Raw genomic sequence first — 27,418 nt, 5'->3', positions numbered from 1 at the left:
ACACTATTTTTAGCACTCTATGAGAATTCAGATGTCATTTGTATGTATGTATGTATGCATGTATTTATGTATGCATGTATCCAAAATTCTTATGCTATTATTTAGTTAGTCTTCAATGATATTCTTCATTAGATGGCATTGTATGTACTATTCCAATGCAACCTCATAAGCAAGACATAAAAGATTAAAAAAAATGCTTTATTGTGCTCTTTCTAGACTGATAAATCACTGCCTCTGCCTGAAAGTCTAAATATATGAGTATGAATGTTACAAGTTCTGCTTGTTATATGACCTTCAACGTTTTATTTGACGTAGACTGGTGCACAGGGTTTACAGTGTAATATCTAACATATTAGCAACAAACAAGATAGTTTCTTGCTCCTCTATGCAAAATGAACACTTTTCATAAACAGCCAGACCTGGCGCATGCTCAGTAGCAGCAGTCGGGCAGTGACGTCACCGGCGCCATATTAAAGATTTGCTGCTGTTTTCTCTGTGTCGCTGTTGCCATCTTTCTGTTTCCAGTTGGACTCAGAGAGACCAGAGAGTAGCAAACATACCTCCACAATGGAAATCGATACACTTCTGGAAGCATTTCGAGGTACCGCTAACAAATAATGAATAACAGAAAAGGTTTGGCAAATTCGTTAGCTTGTAAGCTAAGCTAGGAAATCAAACTAGCAGCCAATGCTAGGTGCTGGCCATGCCGGAAAAGCTTTAAATATCACTAATTATCGATTTGGATCGATTCTCAACAATACACAGATAACGTGTATGAGTTTATCTTGTAGATGTGCCACGTCGGAAGTTGATAAAGTCTTTTGCTACACGGGAACAGATAGAAAGCCGGTTAGCTGTGAGCTAAGTTACACTGCTGTTATGTGAGCACAGAATACACAGGTTTAGTCGCTTATTTACTGTCTGAAACTTCTTACTTGCATTAACTTAGCTGCACAGTCAGCAAAAAAAAGTTTGTCGGGCGCTTATTTGTGTGACCTAACTTTGTAGAGGAGTCTGGAGCAGAAATGTCAATTTCAAAGTGCTTTATTGGCACTTTTTTCATACAAAATAACCGCGTGAACGCAAACCACAAGCGATGACAGGCAATAACAATAAAATGATAACACAATAGAATGAAATAAACATTTCGCATGATATTAATGAAGTTTTATTGTTTACTCTGTTCACTGTAGATTTCGAGAAGAAAGGAGAAAAAGAAACCTGCCCGATTCTGGATCAGTTTCTATCGCATGTTGCGAGAACAGGAGAGACCATGTAAGTCCAGCACTCTCACAGACAGACCCAGAGTCAAATGCTCTTTAGTTTATGCTATTGCAGAGAGAATCTTGCTTTATTCACAGGTATTTTAAAGTCAGCATGAAATGGAAATTGCAATGGAGTATGTGAAGTTACATCACACCGTGTTGCATTCTGGGTCGGTGCCTCCATCTTTAGAGGGTTGCCCTATGCTACACACTGAAATTAACACAGATACCTGCACTTTTTACAGAATTCTGTTTACAATGTATCAGTTTACAATGAAAGCAGTGTCACACGCTTGGAAATCGCTGCTGCTTCAGCCGTCACATGGTAAAGTTGTCCAAATAATAATGTCAAATGGGGTTGTAATGGTATGAGATTTTCACGGTATGATAACTGTCTCAAAAAATATCACGGTTTCACGGTATACTGTATTAAACAATCAATTCTTCTTGTTATCATCAGTTGACATGAGCGTTAAATGAATGAAAACAGTTTTTTTTTTTGTTGAACAAATGCTTTATTCTAACAAATATGAAACCATTTTATTAATTTCAATAATCAGAAACATGTCTAATCAATTAAATTTCAAAATTGATTATGGATTAGATTAACAACTTATTTTTTCATTAATAATTAACATTTTTAAGAATAATAGAGAATTGTATTTTTTCTTTTTATGATTTAATACAAATATATTATCATAAACGGTGGTAAGCAAATAAATGCTTGACATTTTGATTAATATTTTAAAATGCAATCAAATTAAAATAACAACTTTTTCCCTTTATTTTTTGGCAAAGTGCTGCACAACAGTGATTTACTAAACTAAAACATGGACAAATATAGTATTCCTTAATGGTTAAATAAATTGTATTATTGTTGTTATAATTATTATTTGAAGATTTACAAAAGTAATAGATTTCTGTCGTAATTTCTTTCGAGTTAAACCAAACTTTCTCAAATGAAGTGCTCTAAGCGTTCTCTCAGAGCAACTCTTGATATGTTCACGCAGAATAAGCAGGTTATACACTTGTATAGCAGTCTTTTGCGCTTTAATATTCACAGTCCATTGCACAATTTGATCTATTGTACAGCTCTACTTTCGATATACTTAATTATCCATCCATCAATTCATGTGTTTTACGTGAATGTGTTTATCTCTAAAACGTGACATCTCTATCAAGTTTTACGTGATGCTTAATTTCATTTTCATGACTGGATTTCGCATTTCTGAAATCATACGCCCTTAAAGGGATGGTTCGGAGTAAAATCAACCTAGGGTCCTTTGCACCATGACCTCGAGCCAATTACCCCCCCAGAAGCTTTTTTTCCTTTGGTTGAACATTATTAAAGTTAGAGCTTATTTAGAGATATCAGCCGAATGGCTTAGTGCTGGCGCTAATGGATCCTATGATGTATCTCGTAAATTACCCCACTAATAATTCCCAGAATGGTACCAAACTTCTACAGTAGTCGAAATAGGTTCTGTACTCATAAAACGAGGCTTTGGAAAGTTTGTAAGTACATCAGGAGTATATTTAAATAACACTTGCCTGACAGCTCATGCTATTGCTAACCTGGAAGTCGACGTCACTTCAGTGATTTGGGAAAAGCCCGTAAAAGTCCTGGCAGAAAGCGATGCATAAGGATGCAGTGTAACGTTTTTTCCGAAGTGTTGACAACTTCGTGTTAACTAATAATTGTTGCAAACTGGTACTACCAACAAAATATTAGTGCATTCCTGGAACTAGGCGTCGAATGTACACTACATCCTTATGCAATAGCATGAGCTGTCAGTCAAGTGTTATTTAAATAAACTCCTGATGTACCTACAAACTTTCCATTGCCTCGTTTTATGAGTACAGAAACTATTTGTACTACTGTAGAAGTTTGGTACCATTCCAGGCATTACTAGTGGGGTAATTTACAAGATACATAATAGGATCCATTAGCGCCTGCACTAAGCCATCCATCTGATATCTCTAAATAAGCTCTAACTTTAATAATGTTCAACACCGGGAAAAAATACTTCTGGGGGGGTGTTTGGCTCGAGGTCATGGTGCAAAGGACCCTAGGTTGATTTTACACCGAACCATCCCTTTAAGTTATAAACGGGACATACCTTTATCTGCACGGAGGGATGGTGTTCTCAAATATAGGCGAACATGTTTGATGTACTTCCTTCTTTTGCAGCCACCACATTTTGTGCAAATTGGATATCTATCCTCGAGGTTTTTAGTTTGTCAGTGTCTAATGTTTTTCCCTAATTCTGTAGATAAGCAAATGTGCATAATATGATAATCGTACGTGTTCATACCGCGATATATTGTCATACTGGTAGTATACCGCTAAACCCTAGTGTCAAACCAAGGGAGTGGATGATGCAATCTTAACATTGTTGCAAATTGTTTACTCGCATCTTAAATCCTAATAATATCCTGCTGTCTGTTTTGGTTGAAAGACTTGCCACAGTTTTTCCTAGATTGGGGACTGATTCTGTGGTTGCAGGACTTATTAAGGAACAGAGTTCAACAAGTGCGTGGGTGGCTCACTGTCTGAGAAACAAATTATTAATGTTGGATCCCCACAAGGCTGTGTCTTCTCACCCTTATTGTTCATCTTGTACCCAAGCAACTGTATAAGTAGTACCCTTCCAGGGAGATACACAATTAAATTTGCAGATGATACTGCATTAGTTATTCCGGGGGGATGAGCACAGTCATGGACCTGTTTGGAATGAAGTTATTTCTTGGTGTGACATGTTAAACCTTAAGCTGAATATTTCTGAAAGATTTAGTACATTTACATTGTTTGTTTTTTGTGTGTGAATGCATGATGAAACTCAATGAAACGAAACAAAATGTCCCCATGGGGATAAGTCAACAACAACGTGTTCAACAAGCGGAAAGAAGTCGATCCATATTTTAGTTGGAAACGTTTTATTGTTGTCATTGTAAATATCCACTTCCCCATGGTCATGATGGGGAATCAGAGAATGTGGGTCACATTCAGTGGACAGACACCGACACAGACTGTTTTTTTTATATATTTATTTCTACACAAGACAGCCAAAGTCAATCCCTAGAAGCTTGTAAACTGTTTTGTAGTGGCTGCGTGCAAGTTCTGCTAATTCACAAGCCGACAAACTGCAACAGTCGTATCCGCAAAGGTAATGTTAAACCAAACAAAATGTTAAACTTTCAAAAACACTCAGCAATGTGATTATTTTGAGTGATATTCAATGGGTTTAATCAGTGTCAATGTTAATAGGCTTGTTATCCAACGGCTTCTCGTCACCCCCTCAACCTGCTTTCCATAGTGTTTTTACACGTAGAAAAGGTGAAAAAATGTAGTGTTGTTCAGTTTTCTCACTGAACGATGATGTGAGTTAATATGGCATGTCTCGATGCAGCGTGAATGACCTACAATGGTGACATATTTCACAATCACTCTGCCTTAGCAGAAAGGCAGCGCGATCCTCCTGATATGAGGCCTAAGGACAGTTACCCAGAATTCAACACATTGAGTTGTCATCTTTACATTCTCTATAGTCTTTTCTTCCCTGTTGTGACGTGTATATACTAGTGAAATGGCTTCTTAAACAAGAACAAATGTAGGTCAGGGCTTGATTTTGTCTATGGGGAATTGATTGGATGGTTGTGGTTTACTATTGGTTGATCTCATGTGAGTGACAGGTTGCACCGGCGTGAGGGCGGGACAATAATAACCCTTCCCCTTCAGCACCTGCCACTCACATGGGATCGCATCAATTAGAAAACAACAACAGTTCTGATGTCTCGCCCTACGTTTCTTCTCATTTGAAAAGCCGTTTCACTCACATTAGGGCTGTGCAAAAATATCGATACAGCTAACTATCGCGATATTTTTTTTCACGATAGTGTATCGATATTTCAACCTAGTATCGATATATAAAAAAAAAAAAAAAAAAATTTCATCAAATCCCTGTGTGCGTCAAACGACCTCCTCCACCGCTGCTGTAGTTGTCGCTGACTCACGACAGTTGTCAACTGTCACTCAACTGTCCAGTTGTATGAGGCGCCGGACTGGACAAAAGCGAAGCGAACTGCGCGAAGAGACCGAGTCCGAGCATTAGTATTGGACTGGTACACACATAGTAATATAATTACTATATAAGACGCATGGAGGTTCAATCAATGGACAACAATAATCAGTGCAAACGTCTTGTTTTGAACTATTGTTTAATAAATATAAATAATTCGAGCACATAAACTTCCATATGGAGGATTAAATAAGATTGAATGTATGTAGTAATAATATATAAATATTATATAAGAGTCATGGACGTTCGATTAATTGACAACAATATAAATAAAAACAACAATTAAATTATTATAAACAATAGTTCAAAACAAGACGTTTGTAGTACTGATTATTGCTGTCCATTAATCGAACTTCCATGCCTCTTATAGTATATAATATTATGTACCAATTAGGCTACTAATGCTGGGGCACACTCGGTCTCTCTCGCGCGCAGACACACTCCGACTCTCGCGCACTGTCGCTCGCGCATGCAGACACACTCGACACAATGCAAATACCTTTGCGAATAAATTGGAATTTAAGTTTTTGTCTGCTGAGTTATCAATATAATGTGATACACATACCAGAATACCCCAGGTGGTACATAAAAAGTTGTATATTCAGCTCTATTTCTTTATTTTTTATTACATTTTTGATTTAAAAAAAAAAATATTGCAATATGTATTGTATTGTATCGTATCGTGATATATCGTATCGTGACCCATGTATCGTGATATGTATCGTATCGTGAGGCCCTTGCCAATACCCAGCCCTAACTCACATATACATCACAATAGAGTGGAAATGCTAATCATAATTTTCTTTTCATGCTGACTTTAAACACGATTTTACCCATTCAGAGTGTGTTGAGTAAACTGTTAGAATAGAGAAGTTTCTAATTTCCTTTATTGAATCATTTACAACATTCCTCAGCATTCAGTGGTCTCAGTTTAAAAACTACTTCCTCTTCAAACTGGAGAAAGTGATGGATGATTTTAAAGCCTCGTGTCCAGAGCAACGGGGACCTGCCAATCCTAATGTTGAGTACATTCCCTTTGAGGAGATGAAGCAGAGGATTCTCAAAATCGTCAATGGATACAACGGGTAAGAGACAGCTGACGTATTTCACAGTTCGAGGTGGGGGAAAACATTGATATGGCATAATCTTTATTTTGAGTGGGGCTGTTTTATTGATAAATGGAGGCCAAGTATTAATTGATTTTGCGCCTGAATTTTAGCTCAGGATTGCGATTATTGTGCATAAATACGGGAAATAATAATTTGAAATCTTTCTCTCAGCTGAAATTTCACAATCAGACCGAGTAAATCATTTTTCTCTCGGAGACACACAGTGAGCGGTGTTTTGAGAAAGCACATTCACATAATTTGTATTTTAAAAACAAATACATTGGCTTCAAATGTGCAAACAAAAATTCACTTGACAACTGTAATTTCTATTAAAATGTCTAAAAAATGAGGAAGGAAAAAAATTGAACGAAGGAGATGGATATGAAGATGAGAAATGAACAGACTGAGAACTTTATCTTATTAGATAATATGGACAAAGTTTTCCTTTGGGGACATTTGCTGTTGAAAAAAGGTAATCGCAATGCATTTTACTGCAATACTCAGCATGTCGCAATATTTTATTGTGGCTTAAGAATCATGATGATATTGTATCGTGGGGCCTCTGGTGATTCCCACCCCTAGTTGTTTATTAAAATTGAAAATTATTTTTTCTTTAGGATTCCTTTCACTATTCAGCGTCTTTGTGAGCTTCTTACTGAGCCAAAAAGAAACTACGCAGGAACAGAAAAGTTCCTCAGGGGTGTGGAGAAGGTATGTTGTGTTTAATGAAATGACCAATTCTTTGGGAACAGGTTTTTCCCCTGAATCAGGAAGATTAAAACATAAAAATTGTTTTGTTTTCAGAATGTGATGGTGGTCAGTTGTGTGTATCCTACCTCAGAGTAAGTTAAACTCTCTTCCTGCTCTATTTTATGGTTTTGTGTGTGGGCAGCTTTCAATATCAGCTTTTAGTTATGTTTGTAATGTTTTTAAAAACCATTCCGCTGTCTTTAATACTATTATGCATCTTTTATTTTTAAAGGAAAAAAGGGTCAGGTTGTGTGAACAGAATGAATGGTGTCATGTTCCCTGGCAACACTTCAGCTTTTCCGGATAGGTGAGTTTATCGCTTTAACCACCATTGTGGAAACTTTGAAAATAGCCTTATGGATCACTAAACCAATTCAGTTTGAAATTTTATTGCCCTGTAAAGAGAGACTAGTAGATGCACCTAATTTTACTGTCCGATGGTTTTGATGTGTCTTTGATTGTCTGTGATAGAAATGTGAATGGTCCAGGAACACCCAGGCCACTGAACAGACCGAAACTCTCCTTGTCCAGCAGTGTAGCTACCAATGGCCTTCCCGACAGCACAGAAAGCAAAGAACAGGCCTCGGAGCAATCGGAGAGAACGGTCAAGTAAGTCCCAAATGCCAGTGTGTGCATTAGAGATGCGTGGATCAGCTCTAACGTCACCCGAATCTGCTGTTAAAAATAAATCATCCACCCGCCACACACCCGAACCTATATGATTTTCTCTGATTTAGATATCCGTGTCCTATCGTCACATTACAATTAGTCTAATTCTCAGTGTTAAGCATATTACATTGAAGTAGGCTGATCTTAAATGTAATTCTTCTTTGGCAAAATTACATTTCCTTAATAAACTACACACAGGCTTTACTCCCTTCAAACTTAAATTGTCACTGTGTCCGTCACTGCGTAAGGCTTTTGCTTCACAGCCGTTATACATCATACACCCAACACTTGATTGGCACTGGTTAACCACTTCAGTAAAACGCTCCCACACTGTACTTTCCTTCCTTTTGTTTTATTTTTAATTCTCCTTTTTTAAAAATTCTCTCAGATCTGTTTTGCCTCCATTGCTGCTTAAACAAGTGGACCCTGCAACACCGTAGCTAAATGAGAGTCTGCGAATGAAGCTTTAAACACCTTAATATTTCCATCATAATGTTGGGCAACACTCTTAAGGTCCTTGCACAAAGTCTGCAATATTCATATGCGGGTTTTTTTTTTGTATTAGTAATTCATGGCTCTGAATTGTCAAAACACCTCTTAAAATGCTTGCTACTCATGCGAAAAACGCAGAAAATCGAACCTGATCCGAATTTTTTTTTATGACTGACAAAAGTTTCGGAGGCAGTGTGTTAACGTGATTGACACATGATGTCGTATTAATTTTTTAACGTGCGAAGATTTCGGACTCGGCGTGCGTGCAAGGAACCTTTTAGAATGATTTCTGTTAAGCTTGTGATTATTTTTTAGTTAAAGCTGTTAAGTTATTAAATCGTGCAAGTTTTTTCCTTTGTGTTTTATATAATGACCACTAGGAGGTTCTTGAGGCACATGTTTTCCTTGATTAATCTCTCATCGACCTGCAATTAATTGAAATGTTATTTTTTATTACTTGGCCGCTGTCCGCACGTCACTGGTGTGCATGTGACCCTGTTGTTCAAACCTTGTAGCCCCACTGTTTAAAGACCATATGGAAGATTTGATGAATGCAGGTTTTTTGTGCGTGTGCGTGTTACTAATTTTACAGCTATCGTTTACATATTCAAATTCTTAATATTTTCACACTTTTTGCATAATTTGACAATTGCAGAAAGTGACAATAAAAAAAATTCAGTTTAACTGAAAGGATATTTGCCTTTCTCATTGACTGCCTCATTCAAAGATGTGATTTCCATATTTGTACGGATTTTCGTATTTTCTGCACTGAAAAGTATGACCCACGTGGATTGCGTAAATCTAAGGGAAAAAATGGTTTTGCAGGGACGAAATGCTGGTTACTGTATGATGATTGAAATCGCGCAATGGACTTAACAATTAGTAAATAAATTGCAACATGTTACGTTTTCTAATACATTTATTTCATGCACGGATCGCTCCTGACAGCGCTGCACATGCTCGCGGCGCCATCTGCGGGACACTAATAGCATGGGTTCAAAGTGCCAAATGTGAGTAAAAATCAGCGTTGAAACGGTGTTACTCGCCAGGTGCCCGGTTACTTTTTTTTTTTTTTTTTTTTATGAATTTTGACAATGCATGGTGGTGAGAATGTGATTTGACTTAGTGCGATCACAACAGTGTAACTGTTGAGTACTGTAACAGCACTGCGTTTTCAGTTTCAGTTCATTTCATTTGTCATTAAAATAGTTTATAAATCTGTTGTTGTCAACAAAGAGAAGCGATAAGCTTAATACGTTTATTATAACATATATTATAATATATTATCATGACTTTTACAGTACAATAGTATGTATTATAGCAATATAAGATATGTATTGCAATATACAATATCTTTTTTTAATTTGATAAAGAAATTATTATAATAATTAGATGGGGCCATGGTCAGGTTTTCCTTTTTTCGTCTTTAGCTGATCACATGCCTGCTCTTTGGAAAATTAGATTTTAGGGGTGAAGGGGGGGGGAATATTGAACTATTGAATTGTGTGGTGGAAATGACACCACAACTGTGGTGCAGTCACTTTTTTTAAATTGAATTGATAATTTTCACATAATGAACATTAAAGGTTTATTTCCCTATTTGTTTAGATCATCGCAATATTTTTTATGATAGATTTTCATAGTTTAAGATTCAAGTCTGGTAAAACAAAAGCACAACAAATTTATACTTAAAGCATTTGAAAGTAACAAAAATAAATAATATGAAAGTAACATAATAATAAGTTTCCAAGACAATTTAAATGTCATCTCTATATAAAAAAAAATATGAAATCTGTTAGTTTTCATACGAAAAAAAAACTTTATCAATAAATTTGATAGGTGGAATAAAAGCCATGAAACTTAAATTGTGACTTCATGGATCTGTAATGTGTGTATTTGGAGTCTTAAACTTTTTTATATATATATATATATTTTTTAGTGACTCTTCAGCATCAGAAGCAGAAGGTTCACATGTCGGTCCAGTGAAGATTAAACATTGTGAAGATGAGGATGCAACGAATCCTGAGACGCCTGAAGCAAAGAGGCTCAAGTTTGACAAAGAGGAAGATGATGATGATGATGATGATGATGAAGATGGGATGGAGAAAGAACCAGCTGAAAAGCCGTTGTCCTGCATATCAATAGCAGAGAGCTCATCGGATCTACCGCAGTCCTCATCGGACGTCTCTGCGGAGGTGAGGGATAATAAACCTGACGAATTTGTCGCTGAAGACCAAGGTATGTCCTTTGTACAGTTGCTTCTAACATCCTGTATTCAAATTTATCACGCTTTGGTTTGTATCACGGTTTTAGGGTCACGGTTTCGGTACGGTTCGGTATGTGCTATGTTGAGGGGCAAAATGACTGCTAGAAAATAAATAAAATAAGAACAAATAATCAAACTACAAGTAATGGTACAAAAGAATACAATAGATCAAAGATACAAATAAAATACGCAGTGCTTTACAGGTTTTTCAGGTAGATCTAACAGTTTTCAGATATAGAAATTACTAATCAAATATAAAATAACTGCATTTAATCTTCACTTTAAATTAAAAGAAGATAAATCATTATTAAAGTTACAAAAAGTTCTTCAGTCAAGAGCAGTTTGTGATTGTTCTTGTTCTTTTCTTTTGTTTGATGAACATTAAAAGACAGACAGCAGCAGGAATATTAGGCTGCCGTCACTTTAAGATGCATAGATTCAATAAACTGATACTGCACACACTCATGCGTTGTCTTTCTCGGCTGTTTACATTTACCTAAGACGTGTTTGCTAGGATACTCGCCAAGACGGGCATGTTGACATTTTTTGTCAGTTCAAGTATAAGAAGATTTGAAAGCAAACTCAATCTAGTAGTCACGTGTTGACTGAAGTGCGGCGCTCCATGTTCTTTTGCGTCGTCTTGCGCTTGAATGTTTAAATTGCCAAAGATTAAGATTCTGGCCCGTCCGCTCCGTCAACTGTCCCGAGTGTCTTTTACACTGGCCCTGGGCCATCGCGCAGTCTTTATTGCCGAGTCCTGCCCAGCGCTTTTGTTATTGTTTTGTGCCTGTCCGAATTAGCACTGAGTGCCTGTTTAAACGCATAAGGCAATGTGTGCTGTTTCGGTCTCACCCGTGCTCGTGCATTATCAACCCCCGGGTAATGATTAGAGCATACGCATCAAACGGTTTACAAAGATTGGCTGTTTGGAAACATACATCAGCTGAACTGTGTCCCCAACAAACTATATCATAGATGCGTTGTCAGATTTGAGATTAACCGCGGTGCAAGTGCTTGCCGAACCGTGAGTGGAGAAAGAACCACTGCACCCCTTATAGACAGTCAGGTACATTTTAATTGAAGCATCAGGACCTTTTCCATTCACTGGAAGTGTTTTGTCAATCATGAGAGCGGCTTCATCTGTTTCCAGGACTGTCTGATGCTTTATTGCTGTTGGATTATTGGCATATGTCTTAGGCTGTTTTCAAATTTAGTCTCATTCTCATTCCACCGAAGGTCTTTTTAATATTGTATTATGTGACTCGGATCCATAATGCAATGCATTTTTATTATCAAAATGAGTACTAGCGTCAGCTGTTTACCACTGTTGCTAGGTAACCCTTCATGAGAACATGCCAAAAATGGAAAGTGCTTTTTGGTTCACTTTTTTTCACTTGTTTTTTTTTTCTTTGCTAGCAAAATTAAATCCTGACATGCACAGCAAAAGCAATTTCTGCAGACATGAGCAGCATTGAAAAATGCATTGTACTATAATTGGCTTCCACATAACAAACCAGATTACTTTGATCCCATTTGCTAACGGTACTGGAGTTGACGTAAACCATACCCCAAAATCCCATTTTGGAGGTTTGGTGCGCAGCAGACTCGTCCCCCTCTGCCTTTCAGTCTGGTGGCGTTTACACTGGACATTTATTTGGTCTTCTTAATCAGTGTCATTGCAAGCTTTTGTGAATGCCTTCAACAAATGAAGTTGCTCTGCAGTTATACACTAACAGTAAAAAGTTTGGACACATTATTAATTATTACTATTATACATATTTTAGAATATTAGAAAGGTTAAAACTAAGAACGCACATGAAAGTATGGGAATATAACATTTTAATTTTGTTAAATGTTAAATTTAATTATGATTATTGATGATAATGGTTATTAATGTACTTTATAAAACTTAAATTTCACAAAAAGAAGTTCCTATTTGGATTTTTAGGACATTTTAAGAAATGCATTCAGTCTTGTAGCATATTCTATATATTGATTGTATTTTGCTTAACATTCCTCAATGGCCTGGGTGACTGAAAATCATCATAGATTCACTAACCAGTCAAAAGTTTGGAATAATTATGATTTTTAATGTTTTTGAAAAGCGTCTTATGGCCACCAAGGCTGCATTTTATTTTTTTATAAAAAATACAGTAAAAACGGTCTTATTGTCAAGTAATAGCCTATATATATATTTTTTAAAAATCTATTTTAAAATGTCATTTTTTCCTGTGATCAAAGCTGAATTTTCAGTATCATTACTCCAGTCTTCAGTGTCACATGATCCTCAGAAATCATTCTCATATGATCAAGTAAAATTGTATTTATATAGCACTTTTAGAGCCACTACACAGCTTTAAACAATTTAAGAACATAATCATTAAGAATAGTCATGAAGAGCTATACACAATATATAAACAAGCTTTATGTAAATATGAAATACCAAACCCTAAAGCACACAAAACGACATCACAAAATACTAAAAGTTTTTAGATGAGAATTAAAAACAGACAACCCGCATTCAGCAGATCTAATTATCACTGTCAAACTATTCCATAAGTTTGGAGCCCTCACTGCAAATGCTCTCGTTTAGTTTTATATTTGGTTCTTGAAATAGCCAGCAATTTGTTTAAAGAAGATCTTATGTTCAAGTAACATTTATTATTAATGTTGAAAACTGTTGTGCTTCATATTTTTGTGGAAATGATAATACACTACCATTCAGAAGTTTGTGGTAAGATAAAGAGAAATGAATAGGGTTACATTAATCAAATATGACAGTAAAGTTTTTTTATTTATTTAAATAAAATCCTGTTCGTTGAAGCTTCTATTCATTAAAGAATCCTAAAAATCTATTGCCATTTCCACAAAATATTACGCAGTAAAAAATGCTATCAACATTGATGAGAAATTTTTTTTTTATAACTGAGCACCAATAATAAAGCCTCATATCAGAATGATTTCTGAAGGATCATGTGACACTGAAGGATGCTGAAAATTCAGCTTTGACATCACAGGAATAAATTACATTTTAGAATATATTACAATAGAAAAGTTATTTTAAATGGTAATATTGTGAAATATTAGTTTGTTTGTTTCATTCATGAGCTTAAAAAACCTATACAAATATTAATTATTCCAAACTTTCTAGTGTGTACTCATAGTATTTGGGTTCAATCTGTGTGAAATAAGTCACTAATGTAAATTGTTCTTGTTTTATTTCAACCAGCTTGGTCATGTGAGTGCTAATATATGATATCTTTGCATATCAGCAGCTGTTTGCATACATGACATTTTCCGCTCCTCTCTCTACAGAACCCTCCAGTACACAGTCAGAGGTCGTAGAAAACGGGGTTGACAAATCCGCTTCGGAAGATTCCCCCGACCCCTCCCGCAGTCAGGTGACCGTCAGGGAATCGGACCTATCAGAGCAGCAGTCTGAGAGGGAAGAGAGCGCCGAGGAGAAAAACGACCCAGTCAGCAGCAGCAGCAGCAGCAGCAGCAAAAACAGCAGTGACGAGGGAGTGTCCAGCGCAGAGACTCGGTCTGCTTGTCCCAGCAGTTCCACAGAGCCGGCAGGAGAGGGCAGTACTACTGCAGAAATCACTTCAGACAGCTCAGAGACTGCAGATGACACCATGGAGGAGCAAGACTGAGGCGTTGTTGATTTTTACACTCTACTGTACAAACACCCCAAAATCACTTATCCTGCAAGTTTAGCAGATCCTTTATAGACCAGGAGAGGAGGGCATCCGGTGACGTCCCTAAAGACCTCTCGTGAAAACATCTCCTCCTTGTGACCCTTCTCAGGGCATCTTGACTTAATATGGGTTCAACTTCAGAAACTGGAAGCTCATCTTTCCGGTGGTTTAGGGGAGCATTTGCCATCGAATAACAAGAAAGCCTTGTGTACATGGCAGTTTTCTGTAATCCTGTTCTAATCATGAGCGTCTATCAACACCTTTCACTTCACATCAATCTTTCTCCTGCTCTTCTAAGAGTGAAAATGTGGCAAATCTTTGGTTGAATTTGTGTGAATGCGTGCATATGTTTGTAGGGGAAAGGGGTGTATGTGCACTTCCTTTAGTTTCGATTAGTCAACGAATGATCTCAGGATTCCCGTTGACCTGCAGACCAGTGTCTAAACATTCCAGGAGAACGCCCCTTTTCTCCCAAATTGCCTTCTGTATTCATCTGCTGGCTCGGAGTCGTAGCACGAAGTGCTCGATAGCAGAATTAGACCGATTTCCTTTTTCTTTTCTTTTTAGATCCTTTGATTTTAACTGCCTTCCCAGCATAGCACCGAAATGTATTAATCCACTGATGCTGGTAAATAGATTCTAAAATGGACTAATGTGATTTTCCATGCACTAGATACTTGAGTGCTGTTGGTTGCAATGTGTAACTTAATATAGTGCGCCTGTCTTTTCAACTGACATAATATGCTTAACCACTATTGAGCCATCCTTATTTGTCATAAGCTTTTCATTTCGTTTCATCAAACAATGGCAAACATTTGTATGAAGGTTTAAATGAGCAACACTGTCAACACCCACATCTCTTAAACTGTACTTTACATGCTTCCTACAGACATGTATACCCTCCAACCCATACTTATTTCCACAGCCCCTTTTTGATATGTAGAATTTTTAAATTAGATTTTGTAGATTATGATGTGTTCACTGCTTTTGTGAAAAGTGAAATTGTATGAACTCCATGTGAACTGAATGCTTGGGCTTTCAACAGTATTCCTGAAGAGCAATAAAAGTTCACGTTAAAAGCAGTGGTATGCTTAATCTGAGGCATTTCTAACCTTTTACCTGAATAAAACTCTTTGGAATAATCAGGTCATAGACACAATTCATTTGCACTATAATATTTGGTAAGTGAAGCCTAAAACTGATTAGCCATCACATTTAATAAGTAGGTGATATGTGAGTGCAAATAAGAGTTAGAATTTTACTTCAAATAAATCTGCGTCAGTTCTTGGACAAACTATGATCAGCCATTCAATAAAATATTTCATATTATATAAACTGATGTGAATTTTTGGTGCGGCCTTAAGTTTTAAGACGTGAAAGCTGTCCTTTGTTTCCTCATCATTGTTCTGTACTCCAACTGTTGCGTCACGCAAATCGCTATAGATTCCTAAATGACCCACCTCCTTAAATGAGGCAAGATTTCCCACAAACACCCGCACACAATTTTACACAGTAAACAAATAAAGTGCCCGAAACCAAAAAATCCCTTACACTGTAGTCACAGAAAGAAAGGAATTATAGAGTCTAGTCCCATCTGTGGACTTTGTGCCATGTGTCAGCAGCTCCTGAATGGTCATCCAGTTGTCAAATATCCTCTTGTTCCTCCTTTTCAGCATCTTTTTACGGCTAAGCTGGATAATATCAGGCTTCTCCTTGTCGTTCGTTGCTCCCGTTTGTCCCTTGTTCTCCATGTGGCACTGCTTGATGAGTTCACGCCGTTGACGCTGTTCCCTGGCTAGTGCCGCATGCTGTTTGCGCTCCTCCTTGTTCCAGTATCGACCCAGCTTTAGTTCACTTGTTGCATCGTCATCTGTAGTTGCGCTGCAGCGTTCTTCTCGAATGCGCAAAGCACGCTCTTTCAGCAGCTGATCCCTGATGGGCCTTTTGGTGATGTACCTTGTTCCATCGCCACGGATCTTTACTCTCCACCCCATCTTGGGCCTGGCTTTAGTGGGAGTGGTTTCTGGGTTCTTGCACAGGCTGGCCAAGCTGACTTGACTCTGGCCGTACTCCACAGCCGACCTCTGCTGGATAAGTTGCATGTAGCTTTGGTAATGTTGAGCATGGGCTGGGATGTAGGTGTTCTTGTATGAAGAATGGTGCAAGGAAGTCTTCCTTGGGTTCCTTTTCTTACTCTGCTTCCTTTCCCCCTGATTTGTGTCCTCTGGATCTCCAGGTAAACTCTTGGTGGGGCTGATCTCCTGAATAGGAGAGAGTTGATGTTTGGAGCAAGCTGTTGTTGAGTTGCGTCTATGCATGGGAGAACCTTTACTCTTGTCTCCAGGAACCATCCTTTGGGAGTCAGGAGAATCTGACTCCAGAGCAGGATGTAAGCTCCAACAGCTCTCTCCAGTGTTGTAAGCACTAGTAGAGCCTTCGAAGTCAACCTGGTTATTAATGAGGTCCTGATGCACTTTAGTGTTTATTTGCTCAGTTAAATGCTTAGTGCAGCAATTTTTGGCTTGCTGATCATCACTTTCAGTCTGAAGCCTGTGTGCTCGTATGATACTCAGGCACTCCAGCTCAATGTTCAGCAACTCCTCATTGAGCATCTGAACCTCCTGATCGTCACAGTCTACACTAACCCTCTTTCCATGTAGTGTGTTGTCATGCTCCAGAAATCCCTGAAGACCACTACCATTGACCAGGCATTTCAGTTCAAGCTGTTTCTGGAAACGTTCACATGCCATTCCGGGTATGCCAAGGAAGTTTCCACTGTCTCCATTGTCAACTAAAAGGAAGGAGTCATTGCTTAAGTGCATGTCCCCACTTTCAAAAGTGCCTTGACTATACGTCTTGTGGTTTTCTGGGAGAGTGTCACAAAGAGAATTCTGGTCATCTCCTAAGATGTCCTGCTCTGAGCTTTCATCATTACGAGTGCTTTCATCAGTGCGGCCAACGCCACTGTCTTTCTCGTGATGGTTGGACTGTAAGGTTGCCGTATCAGTAGTGCCTCCATCTTCTTCATGTGTGCTCTGTTAAAGTGAGTGGGAAGACGTTTAAATGGCTTGCAAATTTACCACCTTTAACTGGATCAAGGAAGCAATTTACTGTTGACTTGACCCTCATTAACTTATCTGCTGCAGTATAATTGCAGTGAACTCCCTGACCTTGTTATGCTGTTGCTCCAGCATGCCCATGTGCAAGTCATCTGCCAAGTTGTTTCTATCCTTCTCCAACCAGCCAACATCCTGCAACCCAAACCAAAAATGCAATGTCATTCTTTTACTTGGGGGTCTCCAAACCTTCTCCTGGAGGGCCACCTTCCTCCAGAGTTTTAGTCCAGTTGGTACAGGTGTGTTTAAATTGAGTTGGAGCTATACCTTGCAGAAAGGTCGTCCTAGAGGAGCAGGATTGGAAACCCCTGACATAAATCAAATGAAATTGACCAAAATCATCTGCAAGTTCACAACAGTTTGCAGACCTGACTTTCTAGTCGAGCCACTAGGAGGGTCACATTCTTACTCTCCACCTTGGTCAGAAGAGTCACTGCCTCCTCGTGGCTCTGGATTTCCACTCCATTGATCTTCAACATGTGAAAAGTAAAATTGATTTTATGTTTTAGTCAAAGTATTCAAAAAAAAACAAAAAAAAAAAACAATATGGAATAAAGTCTACCTGGATAATCTGGTCTCCTTCCTGGACTCTGCCATCCTTTGCTGCAATTCCTTCTGGGTCAATCTAAGCATGGTAAGAACAGTGAAACACTGGAATACCTAAAGCTGCACTGAGCAAGTCTGGTAAATATATACTGTATACTAAATCAGAGGTGTAATTGGACATTGCAGGCAAAAATTGCCTGATAAATTGCTGTCCTGAGAAATTCCTTCTTAAGAACCCTACCTCACTAATATAAATGGCAGTCGTCTCGTCATCAGTCTTGTAACATATCTTCAGGCCAAGCTTATCCGTAGTAGTTTTCCTCTGCAGATCCACTTCCTATGAAAACACAGATTCTTTATTTGGATGACAAAGATTTACCATTTTAATTATTGGTAACATTTCTGAGAGTGTATAGTGCTTGCTACTCTCCCATACGGTAGATGATTCATTTGCATAGTAAAACCATGTGAAATTAATGAGGTCTTGGGAAAATATTAGAAAGTATATGAAATCAAAATTAAAATGACCTCATATCTCTAGAGTGAATACAGTCTATACCAACACAATACCTCATATTCCAGTCCTCTACTCTCAATGTCTTTCTGTACGCCATCATGTAAGTCTGTGGAGTAAGGGGAGTCACGTCTTGCCATTTGGCACCTTCAGTATAATGAAAAATTAACATTAACTGAAGTCTCGTTCACAGCAAATCTGAAAATCTCAAGTTTCACTGTTATGATAAAACTGGTCAAAGAAATGCTTGACAAATGCTGACAAGCACTTACTGTGAGGGTGAATGGAAACTGTCCAGCACAGCCATACACAGAGGTGACGGTAACTTAGCCATGGTCTCTAGATGTTTCACATATTTCATTGTAACATTGGTCTGAGTACTGCTGTCCACTCCTCGGGCTGGTTCATGAGTATTGAGAGTCTTGTGTGCCGCCCTGCGCAGTACCTCGACCTCAATGGGGTCTTTGGCTGCTTGGAAGGCCTCTACAGCTTGGTCATGGGTCGTGGCGGAAAGGCTCCTTCCATTTACCTATGCAAAAAAAGGGGAAGTTTAAATGAACATTTTTTGGGTATAATAATGTATATTACAGGATGCTCGTTCATAACCTTAAAAAAAAATCTGTAATTTAATAACAATTACTTTTGATGAAATTGCAGTACATACTGTATAGACTAGAGAACAATTCAATCAATTTAACATCAAAATGTTCAAATATATGTTTTAATGTAACCTTCTCCCTTTAAATACAAGAAATACAATACAAGAATAATTTATGAATGAATTAAAAGAGCAGTTTCATGTCTGTCTTTGTATTGTTCAACTGGTCGAGGTTGATATGGGATTTAGAAAGTAATTAGACGTAATTTAATACTTGGAGAGTAATTAGTACAGTAATCTGATTACACTGTTGAATATGTAATTAATTACTTTTTTTAGAGGAACTTACCCAACACTGTTGGCAGGTCAAGTCCATTAGCGAGTCGCGACTAACCTTATTAACGATATTGTTACTTATTTTGTGGGTCAGTCTGGGATTCGAACCCATGACCTTTGGCATTGCTTGTGCCACACTCCACCAGTTGAGCTACTGTACAAAAGCAGATTTTGAATCAGCTCTTTTGCCAGGTTCATTATAGTCTTCTACAAGCTGACATGTTCCTAACGTAAGGAACAAAACCATTCTGTATATTTCTGACATGCATACTGAGCATGCACTTATATGCTTTGTCATCCCTACTTTACCATATATACTGAACTTGAGTGCCATGTGTGGCTGTACATTAACCTTAAAACCAGATGTGAGGTCAAAATCCAAAAACCTTGACTCGATCCATGTTTTGATCATAGTTCTGAATCCAGTCCGGACATTGTCTAATGTGATTGTCTCAGCGTTTTGTTCAAAATGTTGCTTTATTACGGTATACTTACCACATTCAAGTGTAGATAAATAAAATGCATGAAGCTATATTTTGATATATAGCATGTTCAGATATTCAACCAACAAAATATTCTTGGGGCCGTAAAACTTTAGTGAAAATTATTTTTAAAAAATTGCCACTGACTGGCAACTGGCAAACGGTGGCGGGGAAAGTTAAGTAGTTAAAGGTATATTTCAAGTGAAAAAAATAAATACCTCAAAAGGAACATAGTAGTATACTAAAAGTGCAAAAATAATATATAAATATTAAACTATAAGTATGATGTTAAGTTCGCTTAAAGAAAACTTCCAAGTATAAAACTAGTTGTAAACTAGTTGTTTACTCAACGTTTACTACTGTTATACACTAAAAAGTGGGCCAATTTATTCCCAAGTAGTATTGAAATAGTATACTTACAAGTATACTACTAATACGTTGATATTAGTATACTTACTACATTAAGTATACTTAAAAATATAATAAAATGAACTTGAAGTATACTTCAAGAATTCAAGCAGGTGTATGGTACATAAAGACAAAGCAAGTCTAATGCTGTCCATTCAACTCAATGAATTAATTTACTAGCCATCTAAATATTTATTTTTCAATTATTAAACTAGCTAACTGGAATGAGAAAAGCATATAGAAACTATAAGACACCATAAGGTTGTTAGAGTTGCGAACAACCTGCAAGACACAGGTTAATGATTTGGTGACCAAGAACGAAAGACTTAGGACAAATGTTGTCATCTGAAACACTGACTTCTTGACCTAAAACAGTTCATTTGGCTAAACATTGCAAAGTCAGTCCTGAATGTGCAAGGGCAATACACCGAGATATTTATGTCCGGAAGCTCAGTTTTAACATTATCACACGGTTAGTGAGATTTCATTCATTGATTGAAGTCCAACAGGGTGTGTAAAAGCTTTTGAATCACACAAGGAAATGGCTATGTGCCAGATAGCTAATGGGAGAGAACTTCATTTATCAAAGCGCTGTAAGTCTCAAATCTCAGAGCTAATGTCCTCAGGGACCTCGACTCAATCTGCTGTCTGTTCTGGAATCTTGCAGTGGCAATAACACACATGGGAACTTTGTCAGTGTGCCCATTCATGTGTGAGCTGACAAACTACTTTAAATTCACTCACTCACACGGTTTCTCTTATGACTTTTGGCACACGGGGCAGAAAAGTCACTGAATATACTTGAGGTTAATTCAACGAGACACCCTTTGCCTGGCTATAGCGACTCTTAAAGTTGCGGTAAAGCACGTTCTGTTTGTAGAGTTGCAGTTTGATAACATTGGAATCCAGATGCGGGCCGGATCTTGGCCGACACTATGCGGCTGGCTGGGAATGATCTTTGTTTTACTTACACATTTTTAACAGTGTACAACACAACAGACATTACAGTACCGAAATTACTTACCATATAAAAATGATTCATAAATTATTCATATTTCTATTTTACAACCTGTTCATGTTGGCATCTGCCTAGTTTCTGCAAAGTGATGCACCAAAATATAATAGAGTTATATTGGCTGCACTGACTGTGATATGAAGTTAATAAGCCTATTTATTCTGTCATCATAACTATGATACGTTTTATGTTTTATTATTATTATTTGCATTTAGCATTTGAGGTAACACTTAAAGGGCACCTATTATGCCCCTTTTTAGAAGATGTGATATTGGTCTTGGGTGTCCCCAGAATGCATTTGTGAAGTTTCAGCACAAAATACGCCACAGTTAATTTATTATAACCATTTGAAAATGTCATTTTTGGGGCCTGTTTTAAAAAGAGCTGTTTTGTGTGTACCACTTTAAATGTAAATGAGCTGCATATCCCCGCCCTGCTGCTGGACCCAGATGATGAAGAGACTCCGGCACAGAATAAACACGAATGAGAATGGACTAAACGTCTCGGAATGGTTATTTGATACCTTTCTGTACTTACAAAGTTTTAATCGCGTCCCTTTTGCCATTATGGATGTGCAACACACACACACACACACACACACACGAACTGTGATAAAGTTCGCGCAATTTTTTGAAACTACACACACACACACTACTGTTAAGTACAAACGAATTTTTTTATTTTTTTCTTAAGGGGAGGGAGATAGACGTTTATATAGCCTACTGTCTATGGAGATAGAGCAGACCTTAATTTATTTACATTTGTAAATGCTGCAAAAAATTGCCTACGTGACATAAAACTGTCTGACGTTGTTTGTTGAGACATCCTATGACGACGACGACAATAAATAGCTTTAGACGCATTTGTTGTTGAACTTGCTGACATCGATTTGCTCAAAAATCATAAAATACACTTACTTTTTCTGGAGGTGACGTTGGATCGCGAACTGTAGGCAACGATCCACACTCTAGGATTAACTTTGACCCTCGTTCACTAAACAGTCAGTCAGAAAATGAATCTCGTATTTAGGAAGTTTAAGTGGTGCCTTTTCTTCATAAATAAAATCCATCCGCTGCGTTTTCAGTGGCTCTGATGTCAGTGAAGACTAGTATGTCCATTCTTACATCCCACAGAAGAACACCTACACTTCATTACCGGCTGTCGTCGAAACAATGGCGATGGTGTGCAGAACAGATCACCGAGGGCGGGGTCTATGCCAAAACCAGATGTCAATCAAATCACGTCGGTGGGGCTTAGCTCATTTCTACGTCACAATGAGGAAAATCTAGAACAGGGTGTTCTGAGACAGTGCTTATGATTTATTGAGATAGTAAAAAAACTACTGGGTGGATTTTTATCATTCTAGGGTGGTTTTGCTCACACACTGCCAACACACATTTATGTTCAAACACCATGTAAAAGTGAATTTTGCATAATAGGTGCCCTTTAACTTAAAGCCTTTATATATAATGCATTACAAAACTATTTTTAATGCATTAATTATGCCATGTGATGCACCTTTTAATGCATTATATGGTCTCATGAATAATATAATTAAAAATCGTAACTACAGTTCTAATACAATACTTATGCAACGTATTTTTAAATAAGTATAATGCATTAAAACACATGACAAACAACTAATTTCAGACTTAACAAGGAATCTGGAAATATTATAATGCATTATAACGTACATTATGAATACCTTCATAATGCATTATACATAAAGGCTTTAAGTAAAGTGTTACTGCATTTGTCCCCCCTTGCACACTGCCTTTTTCTAAAGAGTATAGTTCACACTTCCAGCCATATAGGAGGTCATCTGGAGGTTAAATTACAGTGGAAGCTAATTTCACAGGGATTGTGGGAATGTTACCGTTCTATAATAAACCAAACCACATAAACAAACATATAAACACACAGCCTTTAAGTATTTTGACAGGACCTCAAACATTTCTCGCTCTTCTTCAATAGAGTGTGACCCTCTCGTGACCCTGTCAAATGTACACAGTCTCCAAAACACATTCCTTCCTTCGGCAAAATAACCTTTCGCAACCTTTTTAGCATGCAAACAACCGGCGTAACCTCAAAGGCATTTGAAATTTGCTCATTCAACCAAATTATAATTGATGCAATAAAAATGACTGACATTTCTTAATTAATTTAAATTTAATCAGACATCCAGAGTATGTTAATGAAGAAAAAACAAACCAAAACGACACTGTGGCAAGTCAACTGCAACACAATGTAGCTTTTTTTTTTTTACCTGACATGTGCCTTGTAGTAGTTTGCAGAGACTGCACCCCATGGTGGAAACACATCAGCAAATGGTTCACCGGCTCAAAAACGTGATCATGAGAAAGTATATACAGAGACTGAAGCTTACAGACACAACAACAGCAGCGTGAGTCTGTGTTTGTGTCTGTAAGCCACACACATGTGAGAGCTTGTTCCCTCCTCCCATTCAGTGCAACCGTCTCTGTCTCTCTCTCTCTAAAGAAGAGTGTTGTCTATATCCTAAACTATGTTGTTTTTATCATCATAAAAATAATCCAACCCTGTAATCAACAATCCACTGCATTACCAAAGATGATAATAACCACGTTCCTCAGGTTTCGTAATGTGCGGAAACAAGTCGTGAAAATGTTTTGTTGCAGGCCAATTAAAAAGCTCACTTCTCCAATTACTGGCACGAGCATTTCGATAGGAAAATTCTTGCAATAAAATGAGCAGCTCCTGTAATGTCAGCAAGCTCAACAGCGGTACAAGCACAACCGGAGGGTGTTGCCATTTGTTTTTCCTCCAAAATGATCAGCCTGTGGGCTCCGGTCTGTGATGTAATCTGGCATGTCACAGACAGGGTAAAGGTTACTGAGGAACACCATGTGTTCATTCATTCGGACCATATTTCTGCAAAAAATAACTGGAATTAAATGGTTTATTATATTATGAATACATTTTTGTATTAATACCTCACAGTATTACAGATTGAACTGATTTTTTGACCAAATAAATGCAGCCTTGGTGAGCAGAAGAGAATTGCAAAAACCTTATAGACCCTTAAACTTTTAAATGGTTGTGTAAAATAATTAAATTTGAATATAGAAACTTAAACTTAAAGTTTTCTTCACATTTATTTCTCTCAGATTGATTCACCGCTCTGACTGAATCAGTGAGTTCAATGAGTTCAGTGAAATATTCATCTGACTAATTCAAACCAGTAACCGGTCTTCTTGAATGATTCATTAAAGGTGCTCTAAGCGATGTTGGGTGAAGTCACTTCTTGTTGACGTTCAAAGTATTGTCAAACAAAATGGAGGCTAGCTCGACCCTCCCTCCTCCTCATCCCGTCCCCTCCCCCTCCCTTCCGTGCTTCCTGAAACAATCATGATTGGATTGGAAGCCCTTCTGCCGGCGGAGTTCTCGCCACCTTTTGAACACTTTTCCGATGTAAATTTGGGACTTCACGCGTTCCTTTTCCCTCTTCTTTGTTATTTGTTCATCGGAACGTCGTCTCTTTGGTCTTGTGTCGGCCATATCAAAATTCTCAAGAATATACATTTTTAACGTTAGTCGTTGTCGTTGTCTAGGACATCTCTCCTCTAGCTAACCCTCTTCATGCTTCTCTCTTCTCCACTCCCCCCCCTCTTCATGTGCACGCGCACTAACCCCCCAACCCCAAATCATTATTGTTGGTTATTGGCTGGAACACTGTTTGTTATGTTTCGTGGTCCAGGCTTGGCCAGTTTGTTTTTCTTGCCGTTTGTGGAGCCTGGGCTGTCTACAGAGATCGTGTTTTTTTTACAGTGTGTTCAGGGGACAGGCAGCTAGCGGATAGTGAGGAGATGTTTGCTGTATGTGACAAAAAAATTTTTTGGCCTAAAAAACGCGTGACATCGCTTAGAGCACCTGTGGGTGATCTAACATGGGATGCTTACAGATTCTGTCTCATCTCTTTATGCTTCAACTAAAAAGGGTAAAAAAATACATATGTACATATGGAAATAGCATGTTACACTTGGTGAAAGGGAAGAAAACTAAAAGTATGACGAATGCTGAGTAATCTTGGTGACTGCAACCAGACACATGGCGTTCTCGAGGGAAAGAAAACGTAACATTCAGCCTCTTCCAGATCAGTGACTCCATACAGTATGTTTGATATGCATGTAACCACTGAGAAAGCACATGGTAAAAGCAGCGGTAAAGGGTCGAAAAGTCCCTTCACACTATTGTGTGCTGATACTCAGATATCATTAAGCTGTTCCTTGGGGTCTATATAATCCCCTCACATGGTTCAGTGCTCCATCAGGCTAATGAAAATCTCTGCTCGAGGTTGTGTATCACAGAGCTGCAGTGTCTTCTGCAGTGCATACAGCCAACCTAAAGCTGAAGTGTGGCATTTAATGTGCACTTTCCTCAACCAATAGCGTTAGTCATTATTCCTGTAATTACGTTTGCTAATGCAAGTGGTGCAGAAATTAAACATCCCACTTATAATTTAGTTGCAGGAACCTCCAGTGTGGAATCAATTTAAAACATTTGTCATGAAACTCACAGCAATGGCTGGTAATTGAACTGATTCATTACAGAAATAGAGAGCTTTTTCTGTTCTTTGCTTTGTAGAGATCCATAATGTCTTTGGACAGCTGTGTCCGTGTGCTGTATTTTAGTGCGGTCATATATCTTCGATTTCTGCCTGTAAACTGAGGAGAGATGATTCAGTTTGTGGAAGAACACAGTGTCAGGACTGAGTCACCTTTCGTGACTGTGCTGAGAGAAGCTCTGTCTCTTTTGAACATCTTAGGAAAACCATGACTCACACACTGACTGTCAGATAAACTGTTCTGTTCTGCTATTCTAATCCATCTGGATGTTTATATAAAAGTGTACCAAAGCCTGTTGTGGTATCTGTTCGGAGTTATTAAAGGTGCTCTACGCGATGTTATGCGTTTTTTAGGCCAAAACATTTTTTGTCACATACAGCAAACATCTCCTCACTATCCGCTAGCTGCCTGTCCCCTGAACACACTGTAAAAAAACGCGGTCTCTGTAGACAGCCCAGGCTCCACAAACGGCAAGAAAACCAAACTGGCCCAGCCTGGACCACGAAACATAACAACAGTGTTCCAGCCAATAACCGACAAGAATGATGTGGGGGTGGGGGTTGGGGGGTTAGTGCGCGTGCACATGAAGGGGGGGGGGGGGGGGGAGTGGAGGAGAGAGAAGCATGAAGAGGGTTAGCTAGAGGAGAGATGTCCTAGACAACGACTAACGTTAAAAATGTATATTCTTGAGAATTTTGATATGGCCGACACACGACCAAAGAGACGACGTTCCGATGAACAAATAACAAAGAAGAAGGAACGTGCGAAGTCCCAAATTTACAACGAAAAAGCGTTCAAAAGGTGGCGAGAACTCCGCCGGCAGAAGGGCTTCCAATCCGACATTCAGGTGGCTCTGTTTTTGCTGGACAGGTGGGTAAATACAGTTTGTTTTTCCGAAATGGTTCATGACTGTTTCAGGAAGCACGGAAGGGAGGGGGAGGGGACGGGATGAGGAGGAGGGAGGGTCGAGCTAGCCTCCGTTTTGTTTGACAATACTTTGAACGTCAACAAGAAGTGACTTCACCCAACATCGCTTAGAGCACCTTTAAGTAATAAAGCACACGAGACAGGAGTGGCGAACTTCATCCATTTTGTTTATGTTCTAGGACGTGAGGTCACGACTGTCCTCATGCAGCAGCACTCGGTAGTAAGCATTAGTCAGGTCGATGGTAGAGAAAACAGTAGAACCTTTTAGAACAGAGAGTAGTTCATCCATGTGTGGCAATGGAAAAGAGTTCACAATCACTGCTTTATTTGGCTCTCTGAGGTCAGTGCACATCCTAATTTTACCTGACTTTTTCTGCGTAACATCAATTGGTGACACCCATGCAGAGGCGTCGATTGCGTTCTATCACCCCAGCTGCTTGCAAGCAGTTCAATTCCTCTGACACAGCACTACGAACAGAGAGTGGCAGACGCACAGGTGTATTTGTGCTTCAGTGGAATTTCAGATCAAGTCATTATCAAT

At 38.3% G+C, this 27,418-nt stretch overlaps 2 protein-coding genes across 2 annotated transcripts in view; one reads left to right on the top strand and one right to left on the bottom strand.

Moving 5' to 3' along the window:
* The first annotated feature begins 433 nt into the window (after window positions 1-433).
* On the top strand, window positions 434-17,967 carry ppp4r2a (protein phosphatase 4, regulatory subunit 2a). Its single transcript, XM_081387476.1, has 9 exons — window positions 434-601; window positions 1,194-1,275; window positions 6,259-6,429; window positions 7,071-7,164; window positions 7,258-7,295; window positions 7,436-7,510; window positions 7,675-7,812; window positions 10,304-10,602; window positions 13,946-17,967. The coding sequence occupies exons 1-9, from the start codon at window positions 568-570 to the stop codon at window positions 14,284-14,286; spliced, it is 1,272 nt and encodes a 423-aa protein (XP_081243602.1). The 5' UTR covers window positions 434-567; the 3' UTR covers window positions 14,287-17,967.
* pdzrn3a (PDZ domain containing RING finger 3a) overlaps window positions 15,879-27,418 on the bottom strand; it is a gene marked incomplete at its 3' end in the record, with an annotated part of 24,406 nt that continues 12,866 nt past the window's right edge. Inside the window, exons 4-10 of the mRNA XM_081387477.1 lie at window positions 18,780-19,036; window positions 18,564-18,654; window positions 18,235-18,330; window positions 18,010-18,072; window positions 17,816-17,917; window positions 17,469-17,582; window positions 15,879-17,366 (exon numbers count right to left, since the gene is read on the bottom strand). Coding sequence (XP_081243603.1) covers window positions 15,879-17,366; window positions 17,469-17,582; window positions 17,816-17,917; window positions 18,010-18,072; window positions 18,235-18,330; window positions 18,564-18,654; window positions 18,780-19,036 — 2,211 coding nt within the window. The remainder of the gene's footprint in view (window positions 17,367-17,468; window positions 17,583-17,815; window positions 17,918-18,009; window positions 18,073-18,234; window positions 18,331-18,563; window positions 18,655-18,779; window positions 19,037-27,418) is intronic.

The sequence above is a fragment of the Scardinius erythrophthalmus genome (assembly GCF_964197995.2).
Source record: "Scardinius erythrophthalmus genome assembly, chromosome: 15".
Taxonomy (NCBI): Eukaryota; Metazoa; Chordata; class Actinopteri; order Cypriniformes; family Leuciscidae; genus Scardinius; species Scardinius erythrophthalmus.
Note: the sequence above shows the minus strand (reverse complement) of the source record. Positions and strands in the feature narration are given on the sequence as shown.